Raw genomic sequence first — 23145 nt, 5'->3', positions numbered from 1 at the left:
TTCTTACGTCATCAGGCATGGTGGATGAATAAGGTGGGTAGGGTTCTGGCTGTTTTGCAGGAGATTAGAATGTTATGGTTCGCCGTAGAGATTACTTTGTGGACGGTTGAAGTGTGAGAGCTGGAAGAGGGGTCAATATATTTATTCATTTAATTTTGATGTGTGTGCACCCAATAATATATTTACTAAGTTGTGAACTTTAGGGCTTAAGAAAGAGGGTCGCAGATTATTCACCAAACGAAGATATCCTGTGATAGCAAAACCTAATATTTGTTTTTTTTAATTTTCAAGGATAAGGTCAGGCAAAAGATAACCTAATATCAACCTTGGAAATGATGGAATACTGGAAAGTTTGAGCATAACTTCAAAAATATGCTATTAACTATGAAGACATTAATAAATCTGATCAACAGAAAGAACTAGAGCTCAGACTAAGCATGTGTACTGAGAGACCAATAAAGCAGTAGACTGGGTAGTCTTTTATGTGGCTAACTATTCTGAAAAAATTTTCTGGCTGGAGGAGGAGGATCAATCCGGAGCATTTCAAGACTTATTATTTTTTGACTTTTTTGAGTGTATTCGTATCGGCCATGTACGATACATCGTTCTAGCAAAAAAAAAAAAAAGGAAAAGAAAGAACTAGAGCTGATTTATGTCAACTGCGTCCACTGATAAATATTTTGATCAAGGAGGACATCACATTTTAGCCCGTGTGCATAACTAAATATGACGATGTTGTGACTAACATTCTTGGGTATCATGGCAAGTGAAGTTTATCCTTGCCATTTGAGATGACCAAACTGTGGCTTTTTAAAAATCACAGTCGAAACAGAGAATTTACATCTTCAACAACAACGAACACACCTTGCTGAATCTGTAGAGAATGTGCTAGTTATTATATCAAAATCATGTTACTAGATCAGAGAATGCTAGCTTTTTCTCCGTTCCGATTGGGATGCCACAAGAAGTAGGCATGTGTTCGGCTCTTGATCTCCAGAATTGCATGGCCAAATCTTGCATCCCGATACGCTGAGTAGCCAGGTCATGGCTGAGTCAAACTGCAAATCAAGTTAATTAATTATATATGATTTGAGAGGCTTGTTTCCCTAGTGAAAAGAATAACCTATTAAGATAGAACTTCTGAGAGGTAGCTGGAACTAGGTGTCTTGCTAATTTTTCAATCCTTCTACTTTTCCACCATCGCCAGTAATGATATAGACTGGAGCAGGTCCAAAACTGGAGCAGAGTAAGCAAATAGAAGGATCGAATATGTCAGTAAATTTGTATCGCTAATTATCTAGGCTATGGAAATAGAAAATATTCATATTTTGTAGCCTATTACAAATGTGGATGTCTCCAATACAGGACTTACATTTGGTAGTCTGATGATATGAACCACATATTTATGGCATTGTATGCTTTCATGAGATAAGTAAGGTCATCTGTTTTTTGTAAGTTACAGATTCTCTCATATGGGATTTACATTTGGTTCAAAGAAGTGAACTACAATAAGAACCTGATTTCTAACTATTTATCCAGATATCTAGGATTTACATTTGGCTTTAGCCCGATTATATAACAAAGATAGCAATAATATGATGTTAAATTTCGCAACCTTCACCAATATTAGTAGGCTATTTTTTTTATTACCATCAATGATTCAATGTGCAAAAATAACCATGCAAATATGCAATGCACGTCCCTGTCAACTAGGATAAATGAATAAAGGAAGAGTCCTTGCGCTGAAGTGAACAAAAACCTCTATAAAGGAAGAGCGACACGTCTTACCTCCTCATACGTTAGAAAACCAGAAATCCCGATTTCTGCCTATCACGGAAATTTGTCGTGTTGGTCCGCATCGGACGGTCCTAATTCCATCAAAACGGGGTAATAGTTTTACTAATATTGCAGCCCCAACCGTGCACGCTCGTTTTCGGATCAACATGCGTTTGGTGCTTGTCAACCGTCATACGCAGCGCCAGCTCAGCCGCGGCATACTGGGAGGATCAGATGGATACAAAGGAGGAGAGAGAGAGAGAGAGAGGGCGAGCGCAAACGCCAGTATAAATAGCAACTACCGTCGGCCAGCCCAAACAATCTCTGACATTATTTTCATCAAAAAGAAAAAAAACGATCAATTCAATTCGATCCCAAAGGAGGCTGATAACCCTCACCAAATCCTTTCTTCTAAAGGTATTTTTCTTTTTAATCCTCCGAAGCAGATAAACGCGGTAATTTCGGATTTGATTCGAGGTCCCGTAATCGTTGAGGTATCGCTCTCGATCGGCTTTCTTCCTTCCTTTTGCTCCATTTCAAATGTGATCTTCGCTGCTCTCTCTATTGTATTTTAAGGGTTTTTAGGTTTTGATCTTTGCATCGGTTGGTGTTGGCGGCGGGCTCGCTTGCTCTAGATAAAGGTCCTAGATTTATAGGCTCCGCGCCATTTAATTGGTGGAAATACGAAGCTAATTTCCTTGGGACGAGAACATAGACGTTTTTTTAATCTAGATTTGTTGGTTAGAATTTCTGTTTTTGTTACCTTGACGTTAGCAAATTGTTTTTTTCTTAAAAGCTTTTAATATTCTTCAGATGTTGGGATGGAATAAAACGAAACTTTGGTAATCGGTTGTAATCGATTCCTGTTGATAAGATTAGTTTCGACGAGATCTGATGATATTAGGGTTTGGAAACGAGTACTGCAGGCCATCTGTTTAAGCGGAGATCGGAGCGATGGCGGAGTCTGCCAATGGAGATCATCAGCACACCATCACAAGGCCGCCTCCGACTCCTTCTCCTCTGCGATTTTCCAAATTCTTTCAGGTTATTTTACTTTCAGCTAAATTATATATTGTTGAAATTTGTGGTCGAAAGAATTAGATTGTTCATGAAAGGGATCTATGTGCATGCGCTGAGTGCATGTATGTCAACTCGCTGTCATGATGACAATTGACAGGCTAATCTGCGGATCTTGGTTACCGGGGGTGCCGGATTTATTGGGTCTCATCTGGTTGACAGGTTGATGGAAAACGAGAAACATGAGGTATTTTTTTGATGACTTCTATATGTGTTTATTAATTTCAGATGCAAAAATATTAATAATTACAAGTTCACAATCTTCTCTTAGTCAACTGATCAATCTGCTGTAACATTAATGTTAATGCATGAATGCCCCCACTTCCAACCCCCCCCCCCCCCCCCCCCAACACCCCCAACCCCACCCGGGGGATAAAGTGATAATTATTGTTTGAAATTTGTTGACTAATCAGCAAAGATTTATCTCAAAAATAAAAGGCAACTTCATTAAATTATGCTGCTAGCAAGTCCATATGTTATTTAATGCATTAACTATGATTCTTAAAGGCAAAATGTTTTCTCGAAGTGTGGCAATGGTACAGTGTCTTTCCAGCTGATCATTCTGTTCTACAGGATGGCTGATTAAACCATATGTACAAATTCTTGTGCTTTATTTGATAATTTGCTTTTTTTTTTTTAAAAAAAATAACTTTATCCTCTTCAGGTTATTGTCGTGGATAACTATTTTACTGGTTCAAAAGATAACCTCAAAAGGTGGATTGGGCACCCAAGATTTGAGCTTATTCGACATGGTAAATTGATATACCTAAATATGAAAATATCAGTGCTTGCATTGGTCTCATTGTTAAGTAATTGTTATTTATATCCTTGCCTTTTAGTTGGTCTATACGATTCTTTTTTTTAATTAATGATATTTGAAGAGTTTCTAGAATTCCATAATTTCAGACCTTTTGCCTTGTCTTGAATGTCTGATCATTTTGTTGTCTCCTAGTATATTGTATAGTCCAACATAGAAATATTTATAGGTCTTTCATCAATTTAAATAGATGTTATGCATCCATGAACAAGTCTACATGTCCATTACATGTTGCTAAATACTTTTTTATTATCCTTTTAGATGTTACGGAAACATTGCTGGTAGAGGTTGATCAGATCTATCATCTTGCTTGTCCTGCTTCTCCAATTTTCTACAAATACAACCCTGTAAAGGTGTGTATTCTCTTATCTTAATTTTAGGGATCAAGTATGCTTGATGATGATTCTCATAGAATAAGTCTAATCTATCCGTTCAACATGTTTGAAATTCTATCATATGTCAGCCTCTAGGCCAATTTCAGTTTTTGTAGAATTATCGAAGCCTTAAAATTTTGGTTTAACCAAGATTTTTCACTAATTGATGAAATAAGTACAAGAAACAACTTCCAATAGTAGAAGGCTGAGAAACTCAGACGCTAAAAACTATATTGTACGGGACATGACTAATGAGTTTGGCTTTGCTTTATCATTATTGACAATTCTGCTACAGAATTTTCTGCACATTCTTATGCGTGGAAGCTTATTGCCCCAAGTGCATGGTTTACTAGTCCTCTACTTTTACTTTATGTTTAGTTCGCTGAATCCGCACAGGAATGGAATGAGGATTTCAACTTTGGCTCCATTCCCATGTTTGATATGGCAATAAAGAATGTAACCACACTTTCTTTGGAATCACAATTCCTTCACTTGAAGGAATGGCTCTTACATGGGAGGAATGATTATTCCCATGAAAATGGAAAGAAATGATGTATTTGATTAAAATAAATAACTAAAAATGCAATAAAATATATATTAAAAATAAAAAATATGAATAAAATAAATTTACTATATGAAAAATATAAATAAATAATGTTGAAATTTAAAATAAAATTTAGAAATAAAATAAATATAAAAATATAAGTAAGATAGAAATAAATTAGTAAAAATATAATAACGTCCCCAAGTATATATGAAAATAACAAGTAAAAATTGTGTCATAATAATCGAAGAAAAGTAACAAGTATATAGAAAGTCCCCAAAAGAATTACAGCTCGTTATTATAAGATTACTTCTATTGCTTAGTTAATAATATATTTAAAAAATACTAAAACTTATTATTTTCTAATATATAAGTAGTTAAATTAAATATTGGAACTGATTTGCTATTCTTTTTCCATGCATTCATTTGTTTCATCTCCAAACATTGGAATATGAATTGCAATTCCAATTCCCTGCCTTCCATTCCCATTGCATTCTAATCCCCATTCAATTCCTTTAATTCCCGGAAACCAAGTGTAGCATTAGTATCTAGTATCGACTATAGTATCAAGAGCCTTCTCATTAGAAATCTTTGATGAGGGGCCCTTAGCAAACTCCAATTTCTACATCATTTTGTGTCTCTTTGTGTGTTGCTGCCCTTTCTCATATGCTTCTGTTAGTTTTTTGGAAGGAAAGGATGTTCATTTTATTCAACCGTAAGCAATGCCATGGTGCCTATGGCATAGGTACAGATCGCATAAGGATATTCATTGGTCCAAACTCGCAACTATTTTGAATCTGCAGCTATATTAGCCAAGTTATCAGCTACATGATTTACCTCTCATGTTACATGCACCCCTTAAGAATTTATAAAATCCCTTCTACATGCAGCTGTGGCTGAGATGCAGGGATGGTTTTGATCAGGCCTTTGATTGAGCCACAAATAGCTATTGCCCAGTCACATTTCACCCATATATGAGTCCCTTTCTACATTTGAATATACTTTAGTCCTTCCCATGCCCCCCTGTAACTCAGTAAAAGGCACCGAATTCATGAGAACATCCCGACAGCCATTATAGATCCATTGCTATCTCGGATGATGAAACTATCACCAGCATGCCATCTGCTTTGTAAGAGCCATCAAAGTTCAGTTTAATCCAGTTAGGTTGAGGGGGAGACCAACAAATAATGGAAGAGGATGATGGCGTAATATCTTGCAAAGATATATCTCCCCAATGACCAAACTAAACTCCATTCATTTGTGTAGCTCATGGAAACTGTCATATTCATTAACCAAAAATTGAGCCCTTGTTATGATACCAGCCTGGTATACAACTTCATCTTGAAATGCTTGCCTGTTCCTTGTGTCCCATAACAGCCATAAAATATAGACAATAATTGAATATACGACTCCCCAACTTATCGTGCTTTCGATGACTTCATCGTGGTTATCTGACAGCTGTTATCTAAGGAGGTAAATCAATGGCTCAAATGAAATAAATGCCACACAGCAGCAGGGAGATGGCCCCCAAAGAACACATGTTCCAAATCCTCACAAGTACCTCATCAGCTAAACTAGGCTTGCCCTAAGCCCCTCCTACTCAGCACAACATAACTTGCATCATTGCATGTGTTATATTACAATGACTTACATGTGTATGATATCTATCACCGAAACCCCTTCTGTTAAGCTTAACCAAAAAACAATTGGATTCTTCTTTTTCAGAAGTAGAATCCTGTAGTCTCTTTATAGCATTATCTAGTGAGAGACACAAAAATGAAGTAATATCTCTCTACAAAAAGATAGAGCATGTTTTGGAATCAAAATCAAGAAAACGTTATATAAGAAGAATATCTTCTTCAATTCTGCCTCCCTATATCTTAGATACATATTTCCTTGAGCTTGAAACTTGTTTTTTTGTAAGTCATGCTTATTGAATTTGGAAGTGATATCTTGAAAATATATGCAATAGACCATAAAGACAAACGTCATTGGCACCTTAAACATGTTGGGGCTTGCAAAGAGAGTTGGAGCAAGGTTAGTTCTCGACTTGCTTATGGTGCTTAATTTGTTTTCTTACAAGGTTGATATTTTAAATCCCTCGCATTTTTTCTCTTGCAGGATCTTACTCACGTCAACCTCAGAGGTTTATGGTGATCCTCTTGAGCATCCCCAGAACGAAGAGTACTGGGGCAATGTTAACCCAATTGGTATGTTGGATTCTTCTTGCAAGTAATTCAGAATTGGTTATTGTAAATGTTGTGGGTGATGATCCTTTATGTTGACCACTCAATTTCCCCTGAGATCTTCAATTGTATTATGTCATTCTCAACTAAACTTGTGGATTATTATTAATCCACTTACATAGGCATGCTTCAATTTCTTATAAAAGGTGAGTTGTTTAGTTTATGATAATCTTGTAAAATCATTTCCTGTTTGTTGAAGAATTGTTATCTGTCTAGTGGGTCGCTCATGCGACGCCGGACAGTAGCATGCGGCACCAGGTATAGCACACCATACTGGTAGCAAACCGATAGTACAGAGGTGCATTGTGATGGTACCACAAACCGGCCTATACTGACTTTGTACCAAAATGGTACTGGTACAAGTGCTGAAACCACTACTGCGTACCATGCTTCAAATAATTGGTCTTTTTAGATCTTTGTGCTTTGTTGTTCAGGAAGGATGGTGAATTAGGGGATAGTTAATAGATATTGTGTGTTTGATATACATGGCACAACTTTCTCATATATTACTTGGGCATTCATTTTTTTGGATTCTACCATCTGAACTAATTTGTATTGATTATTATTGCGAAGTGGATTATATTTTTGCAATACTTCAATGCTTGCATTAGGTTTGGACTTCATGCATGTTATCATTGTCTTTTAGTTGTTAGTTTCTTTTCTTTTTCACTGTTTTTATCTTTACCAGTACCTTGACATCTTCTATATGGTTATAATTTTTGCTGGAATTTATATTTGACATTCTTTGAGAATCATAATCAACTTTCTTCTAGGCATTTTCTGAACTTCTGAATTTATTGATTGATTGTAGGAGTAAGGAGTTGCTATGATGAGGGGAAGCGTGTGGCAGAGACTTTAATGTTCGATTATCACAGGCAGCATGGCATAGGTGAAATACTGTTTTTTACTAACTGAAACTTAATTTTCTAAGCTTTTGTGTCTGAGTTAATGGCTTCTGCTCAGTGTTATGTTTATTGTGAGTCCTAATGCTTCTCGAAAATTTCTATCTTTTGATGGATCTTCTGTAACAGAAATTCGAATTGCTAGAATTTTTAATACATATGGACCACGGATGAACATTGATGATGGTCGTGTAGTGAGTAACTTCATAGCCCAAGCACTCCGGTAATACTTCCAAGGGCCCTTATTTTATTTTATTTTTCTATGAGAATTTTAAGGACTTTTGTCTGCATTCCAACTTTCTAATTGACTCCCATCTCATCACTTTTTGCTTATCTCGTTGTAATCTTTCTTACTTTCTCTGATGTCATGCAGAGGTGAACACTTAACAGTTCAAGCACCTGGAACACAAACTCGAAGTTTCTGTTACGTTTCTGACATGGTACACGTTCTTTTTCTTTCTGTAAGGTTCAGAGCTGTTGGGTCATGTATGATGTGATTATTTGATTATTTAACTGGTTTAATCCTAAAGGTTGATGGCCTTATTCGCCTGATGGAAGGAGATCATACTGGTCCAATCAACATAGGAAACCCAGGTAACTTATGAAATTTTCTTTGATTTTTCTTAGTTAGCTGATGTTTTGTCTGTGGGCCTTCCTGTTTTCAGCTCTCTTTTTTGTAGACCCATTTGTTTAAGTGTCATAACTTTTTATCTTTTTAGGCAATTGACTTCCGTAATTCTAATTAGCATTAACCATTGTAGGTGAATTTACAATGATGGAGCTTGCAGAAACTGTGAAGGAGGTCAGCTTGTGCCCAAAATCCTTTGTTATTCCTGTTTACTCCTGCTGAAGATGTCTTTGCCTTGTTTTTTGTAATTAACCCAGCATGAAACTTGAGACCACTGGTTTCATGTTGGGCAGCTGTTAACACAATCTGTTGGTACAAAGTTGATCGGCCCTATATACTCCAAAGCTGAGTTTTTTATAACTATCTGACCCTTGTTATAAAATATCTCCTAATTTAGACCAATTGGTGGATTATGGGTAACCTAAAAGCAGAATCATAAGTTTTTAATCGATTACTTCATAATCTGATGAAGAAGTGCTGAAAGAGTGTTAATAACTTACTTAAACCTTCTTGTTGATTTCAGTTGATTGACCCAACAGTACAAGTGAAGATTGTGGAGAATACACCTGATGATCCACGTCAGAGGAAGCCTGATATCACAAAGGCCAAGGAACTGCTTGGCTGGGAGCCCAAGGTAACATTACGTGAGGGTTTGCCGCTCATGGAAGAGGATTTCCGTCAGCGTCTTGTCGTGCCCAAAAGCCAAAACAATTAAGGCCCCATGGATATCTAGCTCTAGATTGACTGCATTCAGTCTGCATTTTCGCAAGCTTGTGCATGTTGGATCTCTTCATAATAAGTGTGGTGTCCTGTCTATCTAATAAAGATATGTGCATTGTCGACACTGGATCAGAGGAATACATTCTTAATCTTGCAACGAGCTTGTATTGAGATTAGTCATGCATCAGTTATAATGAAGAAGCAAAGCATGAAATTTATAAAATTGGTTTTTTTTTTCGGCCTCTTACCTTCTATATCTCATTTTTTTCCTCTCCCATCTCAGCCTTGAATTTGCTATTTTATGACTTGTGAATCGAGTAGTTTTCCCAAAATTTTGGATGCCTGATGCTTTAAACATATCTCCAGTGCATGGGTTGAAGTATTCTCCAAAAGCTCCTTTCTTTTTTTGATGATTTTAAGTATTTTTTGAAACTAAGGTCTGTCAACAGTATTGTTGGTCTAATCTAAAATATGGTCCGGTTAAAAGCTTTTTTAAGAAATTCAGTGGCTTGCCACCGTAAGGATGCCCCTGCGGAAAAACTAATTTGGCACCACTCCGTATTGTCTTGTTTGATTGCTTCAAGTGTGTAGCATCTGCAAGACTACTTTTTATTGATATCAAGATGATTATACACCATAGTTCTATGGGTACAACCATACAATCTTTATACATTGAAAGTTGTAGTTAGGAAAATTGGATGCCCAGTCAAACTTGCATCGAACGTCCCATATCTGTCACCCAATCAGCATCCCGTGAGCTTTCACTATCTATGATATATAATTTTAGTTTCAGCTTGTGCTGAGCTCTGCATCATGGACACCTATATTAATAATATTATTAATATAGTTTTTATTTTGGATAATACAATTCTTATTTAATACATTTCTTTATATTGGACTGTATTATTATTATTATTTGATTCTTTACTTTGAATAATAGATAGGACTCTTATTTTATATGGCTCTTTATTTGGGATGGTTTATTATATCTATATCTAAAATGATTATAGTCATTCATCAAGCACCATTTTCCTTGATAAGAATTTATTGTATTCATCAAAAAAAGAGAAAACCCAACTGTGCCTCGATTGCTTGGAAGCCATTGGAGTACGTTTCTCCATATGGTGGCTGCTGGACGTTTCTTTCCTCTCTTTTTTTTTTAACGCAATGAATGCAAGTACTTGATTTGGTGGATACGTTCTTCCCATCCCCACACAGCGCAATTTGGTGTTCAGGCTTTGGACGGCACCCAAACGAGGAGGAAGCAGTGCCGTACTGCAAGGGCGGGGGGAATAATACGGCAGCTGGGAAAAGGAAGCACAGGGTTCTCCCAGTTTCGTCCTTGACATTTGACTGGTAGCATTTTCTGGGGACATAAAGGCCACCAGTAGATTTTTGGTCTCATAGTCAAGGAAGAAAGGGAAAAAAAAAAAGAAATCCCAATTCAAGATCCAATTGTATACATGATGGTGTCCGTTGTATGTCTGTGAAGCATGGCAGGATGACTGCCGATGATTGATTAATAATACTATTCTGTAATTGATATTGTCGAAAATTATGATAAAATCCAAATCCAACGCAAATGCCGCCGCTATTTGATCTCTGTTTGCATGAGTTGGGCTTCAAAGCTTCCAAATGCAGCTTATACCTTCATGGGCACACATTTGAGAGAGAGAGAGAGAGAGGCTTGTTGAAATACAATCATGGAGAAGCATAGCAGGCTATACGATGGTTTAAATATTGAATGTGAATAAAATAGTATTCTTTCTTATTAATTGCCTTTTAAGTGTTTTGTATAAATTTGACCATAAGATTGGAATTTCTCTGGTTCGTGGTTCTATCGAAGAAGTTCAGTTCTTGATTGGTGATTTTTCTAGTACCGTGTAATAATTGGGGATTGGATTAGAACTCTTCCAACTCAACTATAAATCGGAGAGACTCCTAACTCTTTAACCATGTTTTATAGCTGAAAAACTAACAACAATTATAATATGATAACAAACCTTCTATGCTTGTGTACTTAATTTTTTCCTTGTTGTGTATTATTTTTTTGGTCATTTTCTAAGCTTCGTTGTATGGCAAGATTTTTGGTTACCAAAAACTATAAATCCATTATTACAAACTTGATTTTTTTTTTTAAATCAAAGCCGGTAAAAGGTGATATATGGGTAACATGTAATCAATGCATTGCTTGAAAAGGGAGCGACAATAGAGTTACATATCAGTTGTTTAACAATTTTCCTCAATTTTCTCTATTACCAAAGCATTCCTCAATAATTAAATAGAGAATTTTGTTATTTTTATCTTTTTAACTCCGTAATTGATAGACTATGCCGACAAACTGGGATGATGAGCATGCATTGATTATGTTATTCATCAACATGCAATTAAGCTTCCACAGTTTGACGTCTCACAAGAATATTATCATTTTATCAACTTTTGAAATGATAAATGCTGCAAACTCATAACATGTATCCTAGATCGTATCACCATTTGTTCTCAAATTACTGCGAAGCTTAGATCTCAAATTTCTAAATTTTGTGATCCACCAGAAGTCATCATTAGCCTATTGCAGGGTTGAAAATAAGAAAGAGATCCTGCCTTTCTTCTCATCTGTGTCGAGTTGTTTTTTTTTCCACTAAAGCGGATAGATCATATTTGATGAGTATCGATACATCTAATAAAATTAGAAAAAAAATGTTTTGGAGTGTCCAACATAACTCTTCATTTTCAGTTTATAAGATTCTACCAAAATGGCTGGTCACATAAATAGCTATCTAATCCCTAATTTTATTGACTTGCTGTTTCCCATAGAATTTGTTGGTCGGAGGGGTGTGAAAGACGAACTTTTTTTTATATTTCAGAAGCTGATAACCTCGCTGGAATCTGGACACTAGCGGAAGTCTGTGCCATGCGGATTAATTTATTTAAAAAGAAGCCCTGATGGTGGGCCCCAGGAAGCATTGCCAGCTATAATCATCTCATAATATACCCAACTCGTAGCGACACCCGAGTAGTGGACCTCAAAAACGGACCCAAGTCAGCACTCGAGAGACACACGGCATTCCGTTTTGGGGTTTCTTTGTGGGTGCCGCCTATGACGCTCCCCGGACAAGTCGAAACGAGGATTCCGAAGGCGCCGCTTCTCTTTTCTCTCTCTCTCTCTCATGACTCCAGCAAATCTCTCTTCCAAATCCCTCGATCCTTTTTTTTCTTCGCTTTTTTTCATCGTTCTTCCTTGACTGAGAGGAGAGAGCGTGAGCGAGAAGAAAGAAAGAAGGCGTTCAAATGTGGAGCAAGAGAGGGAGAAGTAGAGAAAGAGAGAGATAAAAAGAGAGAGAGAGAGCTACACAAGAGGGAGAGAGAGGGGGTGATCGGGCTAGTGGGAGACAAGAGGGAAGAGAGAGGGATAGAATGCCGGCGGAGGAGCCGGTAGGAGGGCCGAAGAGGGCGCTGAGCTACAGTCCGTCGCGGAGCCCGGCGAGCGCGAGGCTGTACGGGGCGCCGTCCGGGCGGCAGCAGAGATCCTCCCCGGCGGCCAAGAAGCCGCCGGAGCCGCTCCGGGGGGCCGTCGCTGACTGCCTCTCCCCCTCCGCTCCCAACCTTCTCCATGGGAACCCTTCCGCCGTTGCCTCCGAGGCCGCCAGGACTCTCCGGGTGAGCCTTCTTGTTCTTGTTTCCTTTCTTTACTGCTCTTGCTTTTCTGGTACTTGATTCTTGGGCGTTTTGATCTCAAATTTGGTTTTTGTCGAGGGTTAATTGTGAACGGGTATACGCCCATATTTTATATTGATGGTGGGGTTGGATTTGGGGAATTTGAGCTGGAATCCATCAGATTTTGTGTCATAGACTGTGATTCTTGGAATGTAGTTAGGAACTATGGTTGTTTCTTTGATCTTTGTTCTCCGTTTCTTCTCCCTCTGTTGCTTAGAATTTACATGTCTGCTTGTTTTTTATGTTCTTTCTTTCCTTTTTGTCCTTCTTGGTATTGATAGTGCGGTCTCTTACGGTAAACCTAATAGGAGAAGCCATCACTAGTCTTGAACTGTAATTTTTAGCTGTTGATTTCACCTATTTGTACGGTTTCTTCTGTTTTTCTTAATTATTTGTTGTGATGGTATATTCACTTTGCCAGGATTATATTAGCAGTACTCACTGCTTTAGAATCTTGAGATTGTTTATTGTCTGCTGATCTCTACTTTAACCATAGTTATTGGTCATACTTCACAAGCAATCATGATCTTTTCAGCCTTAATCTTTTCGTTATGACATTTTTACAGAAATTTCATGTTAGTTCTTTTATATAATCCTGTTATTCATGTACTGATGTTTCTTGGGCCTTGGATAATGACTATTCAAAACGCTTCAGGAATCATTATTTGATAAGAAGAAGAAACCGAAATTGCACCAAGAAGGTGCACAAAATGTCTAAAATGGTAACTGGAAGGATTGAAAGAAAATGAGGACAAAGAATGTACTTTCTTAAAAACATAAATGAAATAACTCCAAAAACAGCACTATTTTAGGTTTAGTTGAAATGAATGATGCATGGCCGAGAATGGCTATTGGGATGGCTTGCTTTGTTCCATGCTTTTGAGTAACGTTTTGTTTTTCTGAATTTGTTGGAATCTTTGTGGATTGGTTTCTTTGACTCTAGGTTTCTTTACTTTAGGTTTCTTTTATCGCCTTATATTGCGCTAGAGATTTCTTTCTACTATTATAGCTGCAGTTGCAATAGATGTCATCTTTTGTGGCAGCGAGGTATGCAAATGTGCTGAGTCCAACCGAGTGGTAAGCTATTCAGGTTTGGTTGCTGTATGAAAAGGGCTAATCAAGCTCAAGCCAAGATTAACAGAAGGTATTGTAGGTTGGCTTTTATGGGATCTCAGTTGAGTATGAATGAGCTTGTTTACGAAGTCGAGCCGAGCTTTTATGTACTTTTATAAGCCTCAGGCTTGGTTTGTTTGTGAGCCTAGCTTTAAAATTTGTTTGAGTTAGGTTCTTTTCCTATTCAAACTGAGCCCAAACAGGTTGATCGCCGAGCTGATCACGTGCCGTTCATGGACAGCTTGGATCGTTTGTAACCCTTTTCACTGCCCTTTGATACTTTTCTAATTAATTTTGTTAGTTCTTGCTGTTAGATTCAACTAACCATTTGTCATGTTACCTTTGCCTAGATAATATTCTTAGGTCAATATTGCTTTCTTGTAGTTCTTGTCATTATGTGCATGTAATGTCGAATTTATGATTCATAAATTCTTTGGTAGTCTTCCTTTCTACTTGCTGAACTTGCTAGCCATTTTTTGTCGTTGCCATATGATTCTACTAAGTAGTTTACCACTTTGTGCCTAGCTATTGTTCTATTCTATTAGCTCATAGCATATCATTATTGTTGTTACCGTTCTAGATATGCATTTGGCTATTTGCTTTGCCTTTTTATGCTTCCATTGCAAGACATCATTGACTATGTGCTGCTTGCCACATTTTCCATGTGTCATTTCTATATGCAGCTTTTCATTGTACCATGCCAACTCACATTTGAACTCAGCATGTCAGTCACAAAAAAACCTTCATAGGTTCCACTTTGTTAATTACATTGGCACATCCACATGTACTATAGCTAATTCACGGCTATACATCCTCGAGCATCTCGCGAGATTCATCCAGTCACTTCTCCAATTATAATCACCATTGTTGGTCTCTTCTCTCTAGTACACTCTTTCTATTTAGTAATCCACTGCATACATATTGGTCGGTCATTCTTGTGGGAACTAGAGTAGCATTGGTAGATATGATCTTGACCTGTCTATTCCTATGACACTATCAATCCTATTTTAGTGTTTTTTCCACCATTACTCCTTAAACTCAATGGCACATTGTGACTCCTTGTGTTTTTACGTGCTTATGGCCCGATGATGATAGTATATTCTCTCCTACTGCTTCTCAAGTTCAATCACACATTACCTTTGATATTTAACATGACTGTTATTAGGTCGAGATTCTTATCTTGGCTTAAATTTCCTTTGATAACATCTCTATCATTATAATTGAGATAAATGTTCTTAAGTTCAGGATTGACTCGTAAATTGTTGCGTTGGTTGGATCGAATTGGATCGCAAATAGTAAAATTTTATTTGATTTCTTTCAAGCATTTTTTGAAAATATATAAGAAATGTGAAAATTGTAATATGGGCTAAATACAAAGTAGATGAATGAAGAATAAAAAGCCACACATGCAAGAAGTCTAGTTTTTACCAACATGAGCTCGTATATAACATGTTTAATACAACTTGGTGTCTCATTATTCATGATATTTATATACTACCTGTCAATTTAATGATCATTTTGGTTAGAATGTTTTAGGAAAAAGCAAATGATAAAATTTCTTAAAAAAATCAGGATTCTAGGCCTTTTGAACAAAATGTCAATCCAAGCTCGAGTTCCGATTAGAGTTTTGAGTCAACTGAGGAGTATGTTTATTTATTTTTGGTTCTAGGACCAGATTCATCACCATTTTAGCGAGAGCGAGGCAGTGAATCACCTGGTCTACAAGTTTTTTGGGTTCTTGATTTTCAAAAGAACATCATTCGGGAAAAAAAACTGCCGGTTTCTTAAGGCTTCCCAACATCAGAATTTTTCTGCAAGAGTCATCTCGAGGCCTTCAAACGCATCCATGAAATTGGTATCCAATTGAAAATCTTCTTCATAGATTCGCGTCGCCTACTTGCTGAAAGCACAAATGGAATGACTGATCATTCATTGATTGAAGTTTTTTCTTTTTTCTTGGGTGAGGCTGGAGTCTCGAATTCCCCACCTGCTGATGAAGAAACAGTGAATTCAGAAAGAGAGAATGAGGTTGGTCTGGCTAATACCAATATAGCTCATAATGCTTTAGGATGTAAGCACGCCCAGCGATAAAGGCCCTAGGAGTTTCACTCATTGAAGGATACACATTCCTTCATTGGTGATGGAGCCTGGGAAGAGCTGCTTCTTTTTTTGCGACATGGGCTTCCATTCACCAGTGCAGACTTGTTACGTGCTACATGGTGGATGCATGGGGTGCTACGTGGTACTCCCCACTCACCAACTTGCCAAAGAAGTGGTTGCATGCCTCGTGTTACGTGCCTCTGCTACGTGGTTGCATGGTGGATGCATGGGGTGCTATGTGTTCCTCCCTACTCACCAACGTGCCAAAGAAGTGGCTGCATGCCTCGTGTTACATACCTTATTATTTGCTTTGCTGTTATTTTTTTGTTATTGTTATTGTTGACCAGGTCCCACGGAGAGATATTCTTCATTAGCTATGGTTAGTTTCCTATTGTAGTGCTAGGGCAGTAAGCTACATTTTAGCTAGTTAGTTTACTCCCATTGTAATGTCGTCTATTTATTTAATTCCCATGCAATAAGAAAAGAACGACTACTTTCATTCAAATATTGTGTTAACTTGATTGGAGGATATAGGTCCTCGAAGTACCTGATTAGTTCATTACCATAACATTTGGTATCTTGTAATGTCTTTTGGCTTTACTAATGCTCATTCTACCTTTCAAGGTTTAATGAATGACATTTTTCGTCCCTTTTTACGAAAATTTGTCTTAGTATTTTTTGACGACATTTTGGTGTATAGCAAGACCTAAGAAGGGCATCTCAGTCACTTGCATATTGTTCTTGGCCTACTCCGGAAGCACCACCTATTCGCCAAAGTTTCCAAGTGCAAGTTCGAGTGTTCCCAAATCGACTATCTTGGCCACCTCATTTCCAAAGAAGGAGTTCAAGCCGATCCCGGCAAGATTGATTTTATGCTCACTTGGCCAATTCCCACTTCTTTGAAGTCTCTTAGAGGATTTTTGGGACTTACCGGTTATTACCGAAAATTTATTCGCGATTATGGTAAGAATGCAGCCCCTCTTACTTTCTTGCTAAAGAAAAATGCTTTTTATTGGACTCCCGAAGCCACTACCGCCTTCAACCAACTTAAGAGGGCAATAACATCTCCACTGGTCTTAGCTCTCCCGGATTTCTCGAAGCCTTTCACTGTGGAGGCGATGAATCGGGAGTTGGCATTGGGGCGGTCTCAATGCAAGCCGGGTGGCCAATAGCCTTTCTTAGTCATGCTCTTAAAGGCCGAAATCAACACCTCTCCACCTACGAGGAGTTACTTGCCTTAGTGGTAGCCGTTAAAAAGTGGCAACCTTACCTCCTTGGGAAGCCCTTTATTGTACAGACTGATCAACAATCTTTGAAGTATCTCTTGGAGCAGCGAATTGGAACGCCTATGCAGCAAAGTTGGGCAACTAAGTTAATTGGTATGATTTATTTGTGGAGTACAAAGCAGGAAAGGAGAATTGTGTCGCAAATGCACTATCACAAGGGGATGAACAACACTCTCTCTCAGCTATTACAGGTCCTATTGCAACTTGGTCTGACGACTTAAAGGCCGCCTACCTCACAGATCCAGCATTAAGAGCTATCAAAGCTCATTTAGAGCAAGGTACAATGGATTCTCCTAAATATCAATTGCGGAATGGGCTCATATTTTATAAAGACCGGATTTTAATTGGTGACCAGCCCCACTTAAAGCAACAGCTCCTCTGCCACATGCATGATAGCCCACAGGGAGGACACTCTCATTTTCACAAGACGCTTCAATGCTTGAAGAGAGAATTCTTTTGGAAAGGCTTGCGACAGGATGTTAAGCAGCATGTACGCGAGTGTGATGTCTGCCGACGACATAAAGCCGAGAACCTCAAACCAGCGGGCCTTCTTCAGCCACTCCCCATTCCGCAATGTATATGGTCGGAGCTGTCCATGGATTTTATTGAAGGTCTTCCGCCATCCAAAGGGTCCAGTGTAATCTTTATGGTTGTCGATAGACTCAGCAAGTACAACCATTTTATTAAGCTCTCCACCCATACACTGCTTCCACAGTTGCACAATTATGTATTGACAATGTTTTCAAACTCCACGGGATGCCGCGATCCATAGTAAGTGATCGAGACTCTATTTTTACCAGCCATTTTTGGCAAGAGTTTTTTCGGCTCCAGGGCATTACGCTTGCTCACAGCTCCTATCATCTACAAACCGATGGCCAAATAGAAATTGTGAACAAGAGCGTGGAGCACTACCTTCGCACCTTTGCAGGCTCTCGGCCACGAGATTGGTCTTTTTGGTTATCCTTGGCAGAATTTTGGTACAATACCAACACCAATGAAGCAACGAAAGTCACTCCTTATGAGGCGGTCTACGGTGTCCGTCCCCCGAAGCTTATTTCGTATGTTACGGGCACTACTTGTGTGGCAACAGGGGAAGAGATCCTACGTACACGAGACCAGATTTTATCTCTTCTGCAAAACAACCTCCAGGAAGCTCCAGCACGTATGAAGCGACAAGCCGACCGTCTCCGCACCGAGCGAACCTTCTCTGTAGGCGATTAGGTTTTCCTCCGCTTGCAGCCCTACCGCCACCATTCTTTGGCCCTTCGCCATAATTTGAAGCTCTCCCCTCGATTCTTCGGGCCTTTTCAGGTGCTCCAATGTATCGGGCAGGTGGCTTATAAGCTCTCTTCCGGAGGACTGCAAAACCCACCCGGTGTTCCATGTTTCCTGCCTCAAACCCAAACTCAGTACCAACATCCCAGTTCAGCCAACTTTACCCCCGATCACTCCTGAAGGAACATTACAACTGGAGCCGAAGACAATTTTAGATCGTAGAAATCGGGCATCCACTGAGGTGCTAGTGAAATGGGTGGGAACCACGGTCGACGACGCCACGTGGGAAGATTATGAACAATTCCGGCAGAAGTTCCCAAACCATGAGGACATGGTTTTTCGGAGGGAAGGGTAAATGTTACGTGCTACATGGTGGATGCATGGGCGCTACGTGTTCCTCCCCACTCACCAACGTGCCAAAGAAGTGGTTGCATGCCTCGTGTTACGTGCCTCTGCTACGTAGTTGCATGGTGGATGCATGGGGTGCTACGTGTTCCTCCCCACTCACCAAAGTGCCAAAAAAGTGGTTGCATGCCTCGTGTTACTTGCCTTATTATTTGCTTTGCTGTTATTTCCTTGTTATTGTTGACCAGGCCCACGGAGAGATATTCTCCATTAGCTATAGTTAGTTTCCTATTGTAGCGCTAGGCCAGTAAGCTACATTTTGGCTAGTTAGTTTACTCCCGTTGTAATGCTGTCTATTTATTTGATTCCCATGCAATGAGAAAAGCATGACTACTTTCATTGAAATATTGTGTTAACTTGTTTGGAGGATATAGGTCCCTCGAAGTACCTGCTTAGTTCATTACCATAACAAGACTACATACAGTAACAAGGTAGCTAACTTTACTACTTAAGTCTTATTACCAATAAGTAATTTAAATGCCACATAGGCAAATGAATTATAGAAAATATGATAATATATTATTTAATACCTACATAGCATAATCAAGTCATATCTTATGACCTGAGGGGCTGTACATTTCATAATATGGAAGAAGATCCTAATTTCTCGGCTGATCTTGATCCAAAGATGGGATCCACATAGAATGAAATCGATGCAACCTTCTGTACTAAATCATTTTTCTTAGGCATTGATGAAAACCATTATAGCTTTAACCAAGTTTGCAGGCGCTAATCTTTTCAATAGATTTGCTTGTTGTTTTACATTTTACACCAGTGATCTGCTGCAAAACATCAAAATATAAAGGGATTCATGAGCCTATAGTTGCAATCGTTCACTTCTCAGTGAGTAGGAACTAGGTCTGATGGCTAGCTGTCTTCATTTCTTTCCTTTTTTGATATGAGGTTATGCCACTTAAGGATAGAAGTGTTATCTGTATTATAAAATGTTCAGTTCATATATTTGGGTGTAATGACATTTAAAGGGTATGCCTTAGAGTGGGCTCCCTCTAATATAGTTATGAGATTTCCATATAAGTGGGCTTCTTTTATTCCTTAAGGATGGAAAAGCTAGTGCAGAACATTAGTTTTAAAAATCCATTCACATCAACTCTTGAGAGTGTTTTATTGAAGACTACAATAGTCTAAAACATGTTAAGAATAACCCATAATCTCATAAAGAAAAACACAATGCCAAGTATACGGCAATCCAATCCTTTCTTTTTTGGGGATCATTCTGATTACTTGGAAGATCCAGAAGTATCATATAAATTGGAAACAGAGGTCATTCTTAACATAAACAAGTTTGACAAAATTGGTTATTTCTCCCTTATTTCATTTTTTTTGAAAACCTTTTCCTGCATTTTTTTCGAGCCAAACACAGCTAAAGTTAAGTCTCTCTCTCTCTCTCTCTCTCTCTCTCTCTCTCTCTCTCTCTTCTTTTTATATTGAATGATGGTAGAAAGGAAATTTTGTGAAAGTGACCCACTTTATTTTCCTCTTTGCATATTTGGACTGCTTCTATATTTTGGCAAGAAGGACTTGGTTTTGAAATTTTAGACACTTTTGCACCTAGCTCCATTAGATATTCTTAAGCTGTATGTTTAAGTGAAGTTGAATGTACATATTTTATAGGAAATGCACATGTTTTTGGAGCTCTAGATGTAGAATCTTTTTTATATAGAATTGCTGGAGAATATATTTGGGGCTAGGAGGAAAATTGTCCAAAAATTAGAATCCGGGCCTTTTCTAGAATTAAAAATAGTGGCCCAAATCTCCAAAAACAGAAATAAAGTGGGTAATTTTTGTAAAATCCCCTGCTAGAAATCATATGGGACAAAGAGAGGCCAATTTTGAACGACTAAGCAAAATAAATCATTTAATTAGGTTTGGTTCTTTTATATTTTGATTGTATTAGCTTGTACCAGAACTGGCTCAGTGTGCTTCCCTGCTAGGTGGTCCTCTAAATTTATGAGGTTCATGTAATTATGTGGTTTTGATGTTATGCAAGGAAAGATGATTTTTTTATGTGTGGTACCTAATGATATTTCCAGAGTAGATCTCATGAGAAGGCAAAATCCACCTCTTTCTGCACAATGATGTAGCATTCATGATAACATCGCTTGTTCATATTTTGTCAAGGTAGAGTAATTATCAAGAGAAATTTTATCCTATGATCCTAATGAACCCTAGAAGTTGATTAGAATCAATGATCTCATCTTATGGTTACTTTAGAAATACCTTCTCCCATTCTATACTTTATTGTACAAGATAGGAATAAGCATTGAGTTATACTTGTTATGATTTGTAACAAGGTTTTTTCTTGGAAACTAGTAATTTTGAGTAAGGTGTCCTACTTTAAAGGTATGCTAATGCCTTTCCGTTGCATGCATCACTCTGTTCTGATTATCATATCATCTAGATTTTAAATTATTTTATTATGGTCTCGTGGTTCATGTAAGATGTTATCTATTTGGATTCAGTGGTATCCCATATCCACTAGACAATGATTATGCTGTATTGTCCCATTGTGTAATTCATTAGTTATTTGTTCTTAGCTTTAAAAGATAAGATTTACAGTTTGATTAAATAAATTGCTGAAGCATGATTGATGCTTTGTACATATCAATGTTTAATTGATAGTATGCTTGTTTGATGACAATTAAATATGTTTGCACCCTATAACCACTATGCCAATTTCGTAGTACTATTATAATTTTAATTAGAGCATGTCACGTGTGATGCACAGGACATGAAGTCACAGAGGCGATGAGCTTCACTGATGCCTCCCTCCAGAATTTGGGCATATTCTAGAATAGATGTGGTGTGAATGTTGTATCCTTGTCATTGTAGTACCATAGTGATATTGCACCAATGTGTTGTGGAGTATCACATAAGTAACACATGATAGAAAATGTATCCCCTAGTGATGCCTTAATCGTAGTTGTCAAATAGCCTAAGCGACTATAGGTGACAGGCTCTCCTATAGCCTAGGCAATAACCCAGGCGATCGCCTGCGACAATGCAGGTGATAGAATTTCTACAAAATTTTTTAAAATAGTTTATAACTTAATGTATTTCAATTATTAGTTAAAACTTGTAGTGTTCTTAATACATTATCCAATCACATGATCCAAAGATACAGTGATGAACTTAACACATGAATATCATTCGAAACATAATACATTCAAATCCATTACAATTTTATCATTTCATCAAAATCTATGAAATAAAAGCATACAACAATGATGGTACCTCAGCTCAAATGTCTCTATTGCATGTGAATGTGGGTCCATATCCCCTAGACAACCATACAAGATCAATAATCAAAAAATATAAACTAAATATGCGCGCATAATCAATTTAAACAATATAAAAATGAGGTGCTTACAAATAGACCTAAAAGTACGAACAGCACAATGTAAAAATATAGAAGCACCATTATGCAACTATTATTAAGCGCGCATAGAGAGAGAGAGAGAGAGAGAGAGAGAGAGAGAGAGTGGTGAAGGAGAAGTGAAGGAGGAGAGGCGAGGAGGGATGGTGACGACGGGTGGTGTCGGTGGCCAGATGGATGGTTGGAGAGTCGAGAGTGGAGAAGCCGACTGCCAGAGAGTGGAGAGTGGGAGAAAGATAGCTACCACACTGAAGCATGGAGTACTCGACGGGGACATAAGCTAGATTGCCTTACTGTCGAGAGTGGAGAAGGAATGGGGGAGAGCCTTGTCATTGAGAGAGAGGGAGGAGAGTGGAGATTTGGCGGCCACAAAGCAAGGCTCGCTAGCCACCATCGACCACAGGTGCTCGAGGTCGGAAGCTGACAAGGCCAATTTGCAAATACAGATGCCCTAGCAGAGACAGACAAGAGGAAGAGGAGATGGATGCTTATTAGCTCTCTTTTTTTCCTCATCTCCTTTTTTTTATGTTGGCTTGACCAAATCCAACCCCACGTACCATTGGACATTGAGTCTAGTTTGGTTAGCCGATTGGATCTAGCTAGGCATCTGCCTAGTGAAATTGGGTTGTCCAGGCAATGCCCAATACCCCAGGCGAGTGCCCAAAACATGGGGGCACTTGTGTAGTGGTCATCTAGGCTAGCGTTGCCTAGGTGTGAGCTAGGTTAGGTCAAGTGACTAGGTGCCTAGGTAGGTGTTCATAACAACCATGGCCT

General features: G+C 38.3%; 2 protein-coding genes across 8 annotated transcripts in view; both read left to right on the top strand.

The window, feature by feature from the left end:
• The first annotated feature begins 1934 nt into the window (after nucleotides 1-1934).
• Nucleotides 1935-9331, top strand: LOC103723020 (UDP-glucuronic acid decarboxylase 6-like). Of its 3 annotated transcripts, none has more exons than XM_008813808.6 (13): nucleotides 1935-2270; nucleotides 2703-2820; nucleotides 2954-3040; nucleotides 3518-3605; nucleotides 3932-4023; nucleotides 6561-6625; nucleotides 6710-6798; nucleotides 7646-7723; nucleotides 7866-7959; nucleotides 8110-8176; nucleotides 8267-8330; nucleotides 8498-8538; nucleotides 8888-9331. In XM_008813808.6, the coding sequence occupies exons 2-13, from the start codon at nucleotides 2731-2733 to the stop codon at nucleotides 9077-9079; spliced, it is 1047 nt and encodes a 348-aa protein (XP_008812030.3). In that variant the 5' UTR covers nucleotides 1935-2270; nucleotides 2703-2730; the 3' UTR covers nucleotides 9080-9331. The 3 variants fall into 3 exon arrangements, with proteins under 3 accessions (XP_008812030.3, XP_008812029.3, XP_088569839.2); XM_008813807.6 differs by having other exon boundaries at nucleotides 1997-2193; XM_088713713.2 differs by having other exon boundaries at nucleotides 2044-2270; nucleotides 2590-2820.
• Nucleotides 9332-11953: 2622 nt separating this feature from the next.
• LOC103723019 (uncharacterized) overlaps nucleotides 11954-23145 on the top strand; it is a 30303-nt gene continuing 19111 nt past the window's right edge. For 4 of the 5 annotated variants that reach the window (XM_089928309.1, XM_089928308.1, XM_089928307.1 and 1 more), the window contains exon 1: nucleotides 11954-12741. In XM_089928309.1, the coding sequence (XP_089784435.1) occupies nucleotides 12499-12741 (243 nt within the window). In that variant the 5' untranslated portion in view covers nucleotides 11954-12498. Of the gene's footprint in view, nucleotides 12742-13841; nucleotides 13943-23145 lie in introns of all 5 variants that reach the window. The other variant, XM_089928310.1, reaches the window with a different exon arrangement.

The sequence above is a fragment of the Phoenix dactylifera genome, chromosome 17 (assembly GCF_051530095.1).
Source record: "Phoenix dactylifera cultivar Ajwa chromosome 17, Ajwa_hap1_PhDact_Kaust_v1.1, whole genome shotgun sequence".
NCBI lineage: Eukaryota > Viridiplantae > Streptophyta > Magnoliopsida > Arecales > Arecaceae > Phoenix > Phoenix dactylifera.
The sequence above is the reverse complement of the archived record's forward strand: the minus strand, read 5'-3'. Positions and strand labels throughout refer to the sequence as shown.

Bases quoted from the DNA above. Each gene is read 5' to 3' on its own strand.
- LOC103723020 (XM_008813808.6), top strand. From the start codon at position 2,731: ATGGCGGAGTCTGCCAATGGAGATCATCAGCACACCATCACAAGGCCG. The intron at 3,606-3,931 runs GTAAATTGATAT...TTATCCTTTTAG, and splicing joins ATTTGAGCTTATTCGACATG to ATGTTACGGAAACATTGCTG. The intron at 8,177-8,266 runs GTACACGTTCTT...TTAATCCTAAAG, and splicing joins TCTGTTACGTTTCTGACATG to GTTGATGGCCTTATTCGCCT.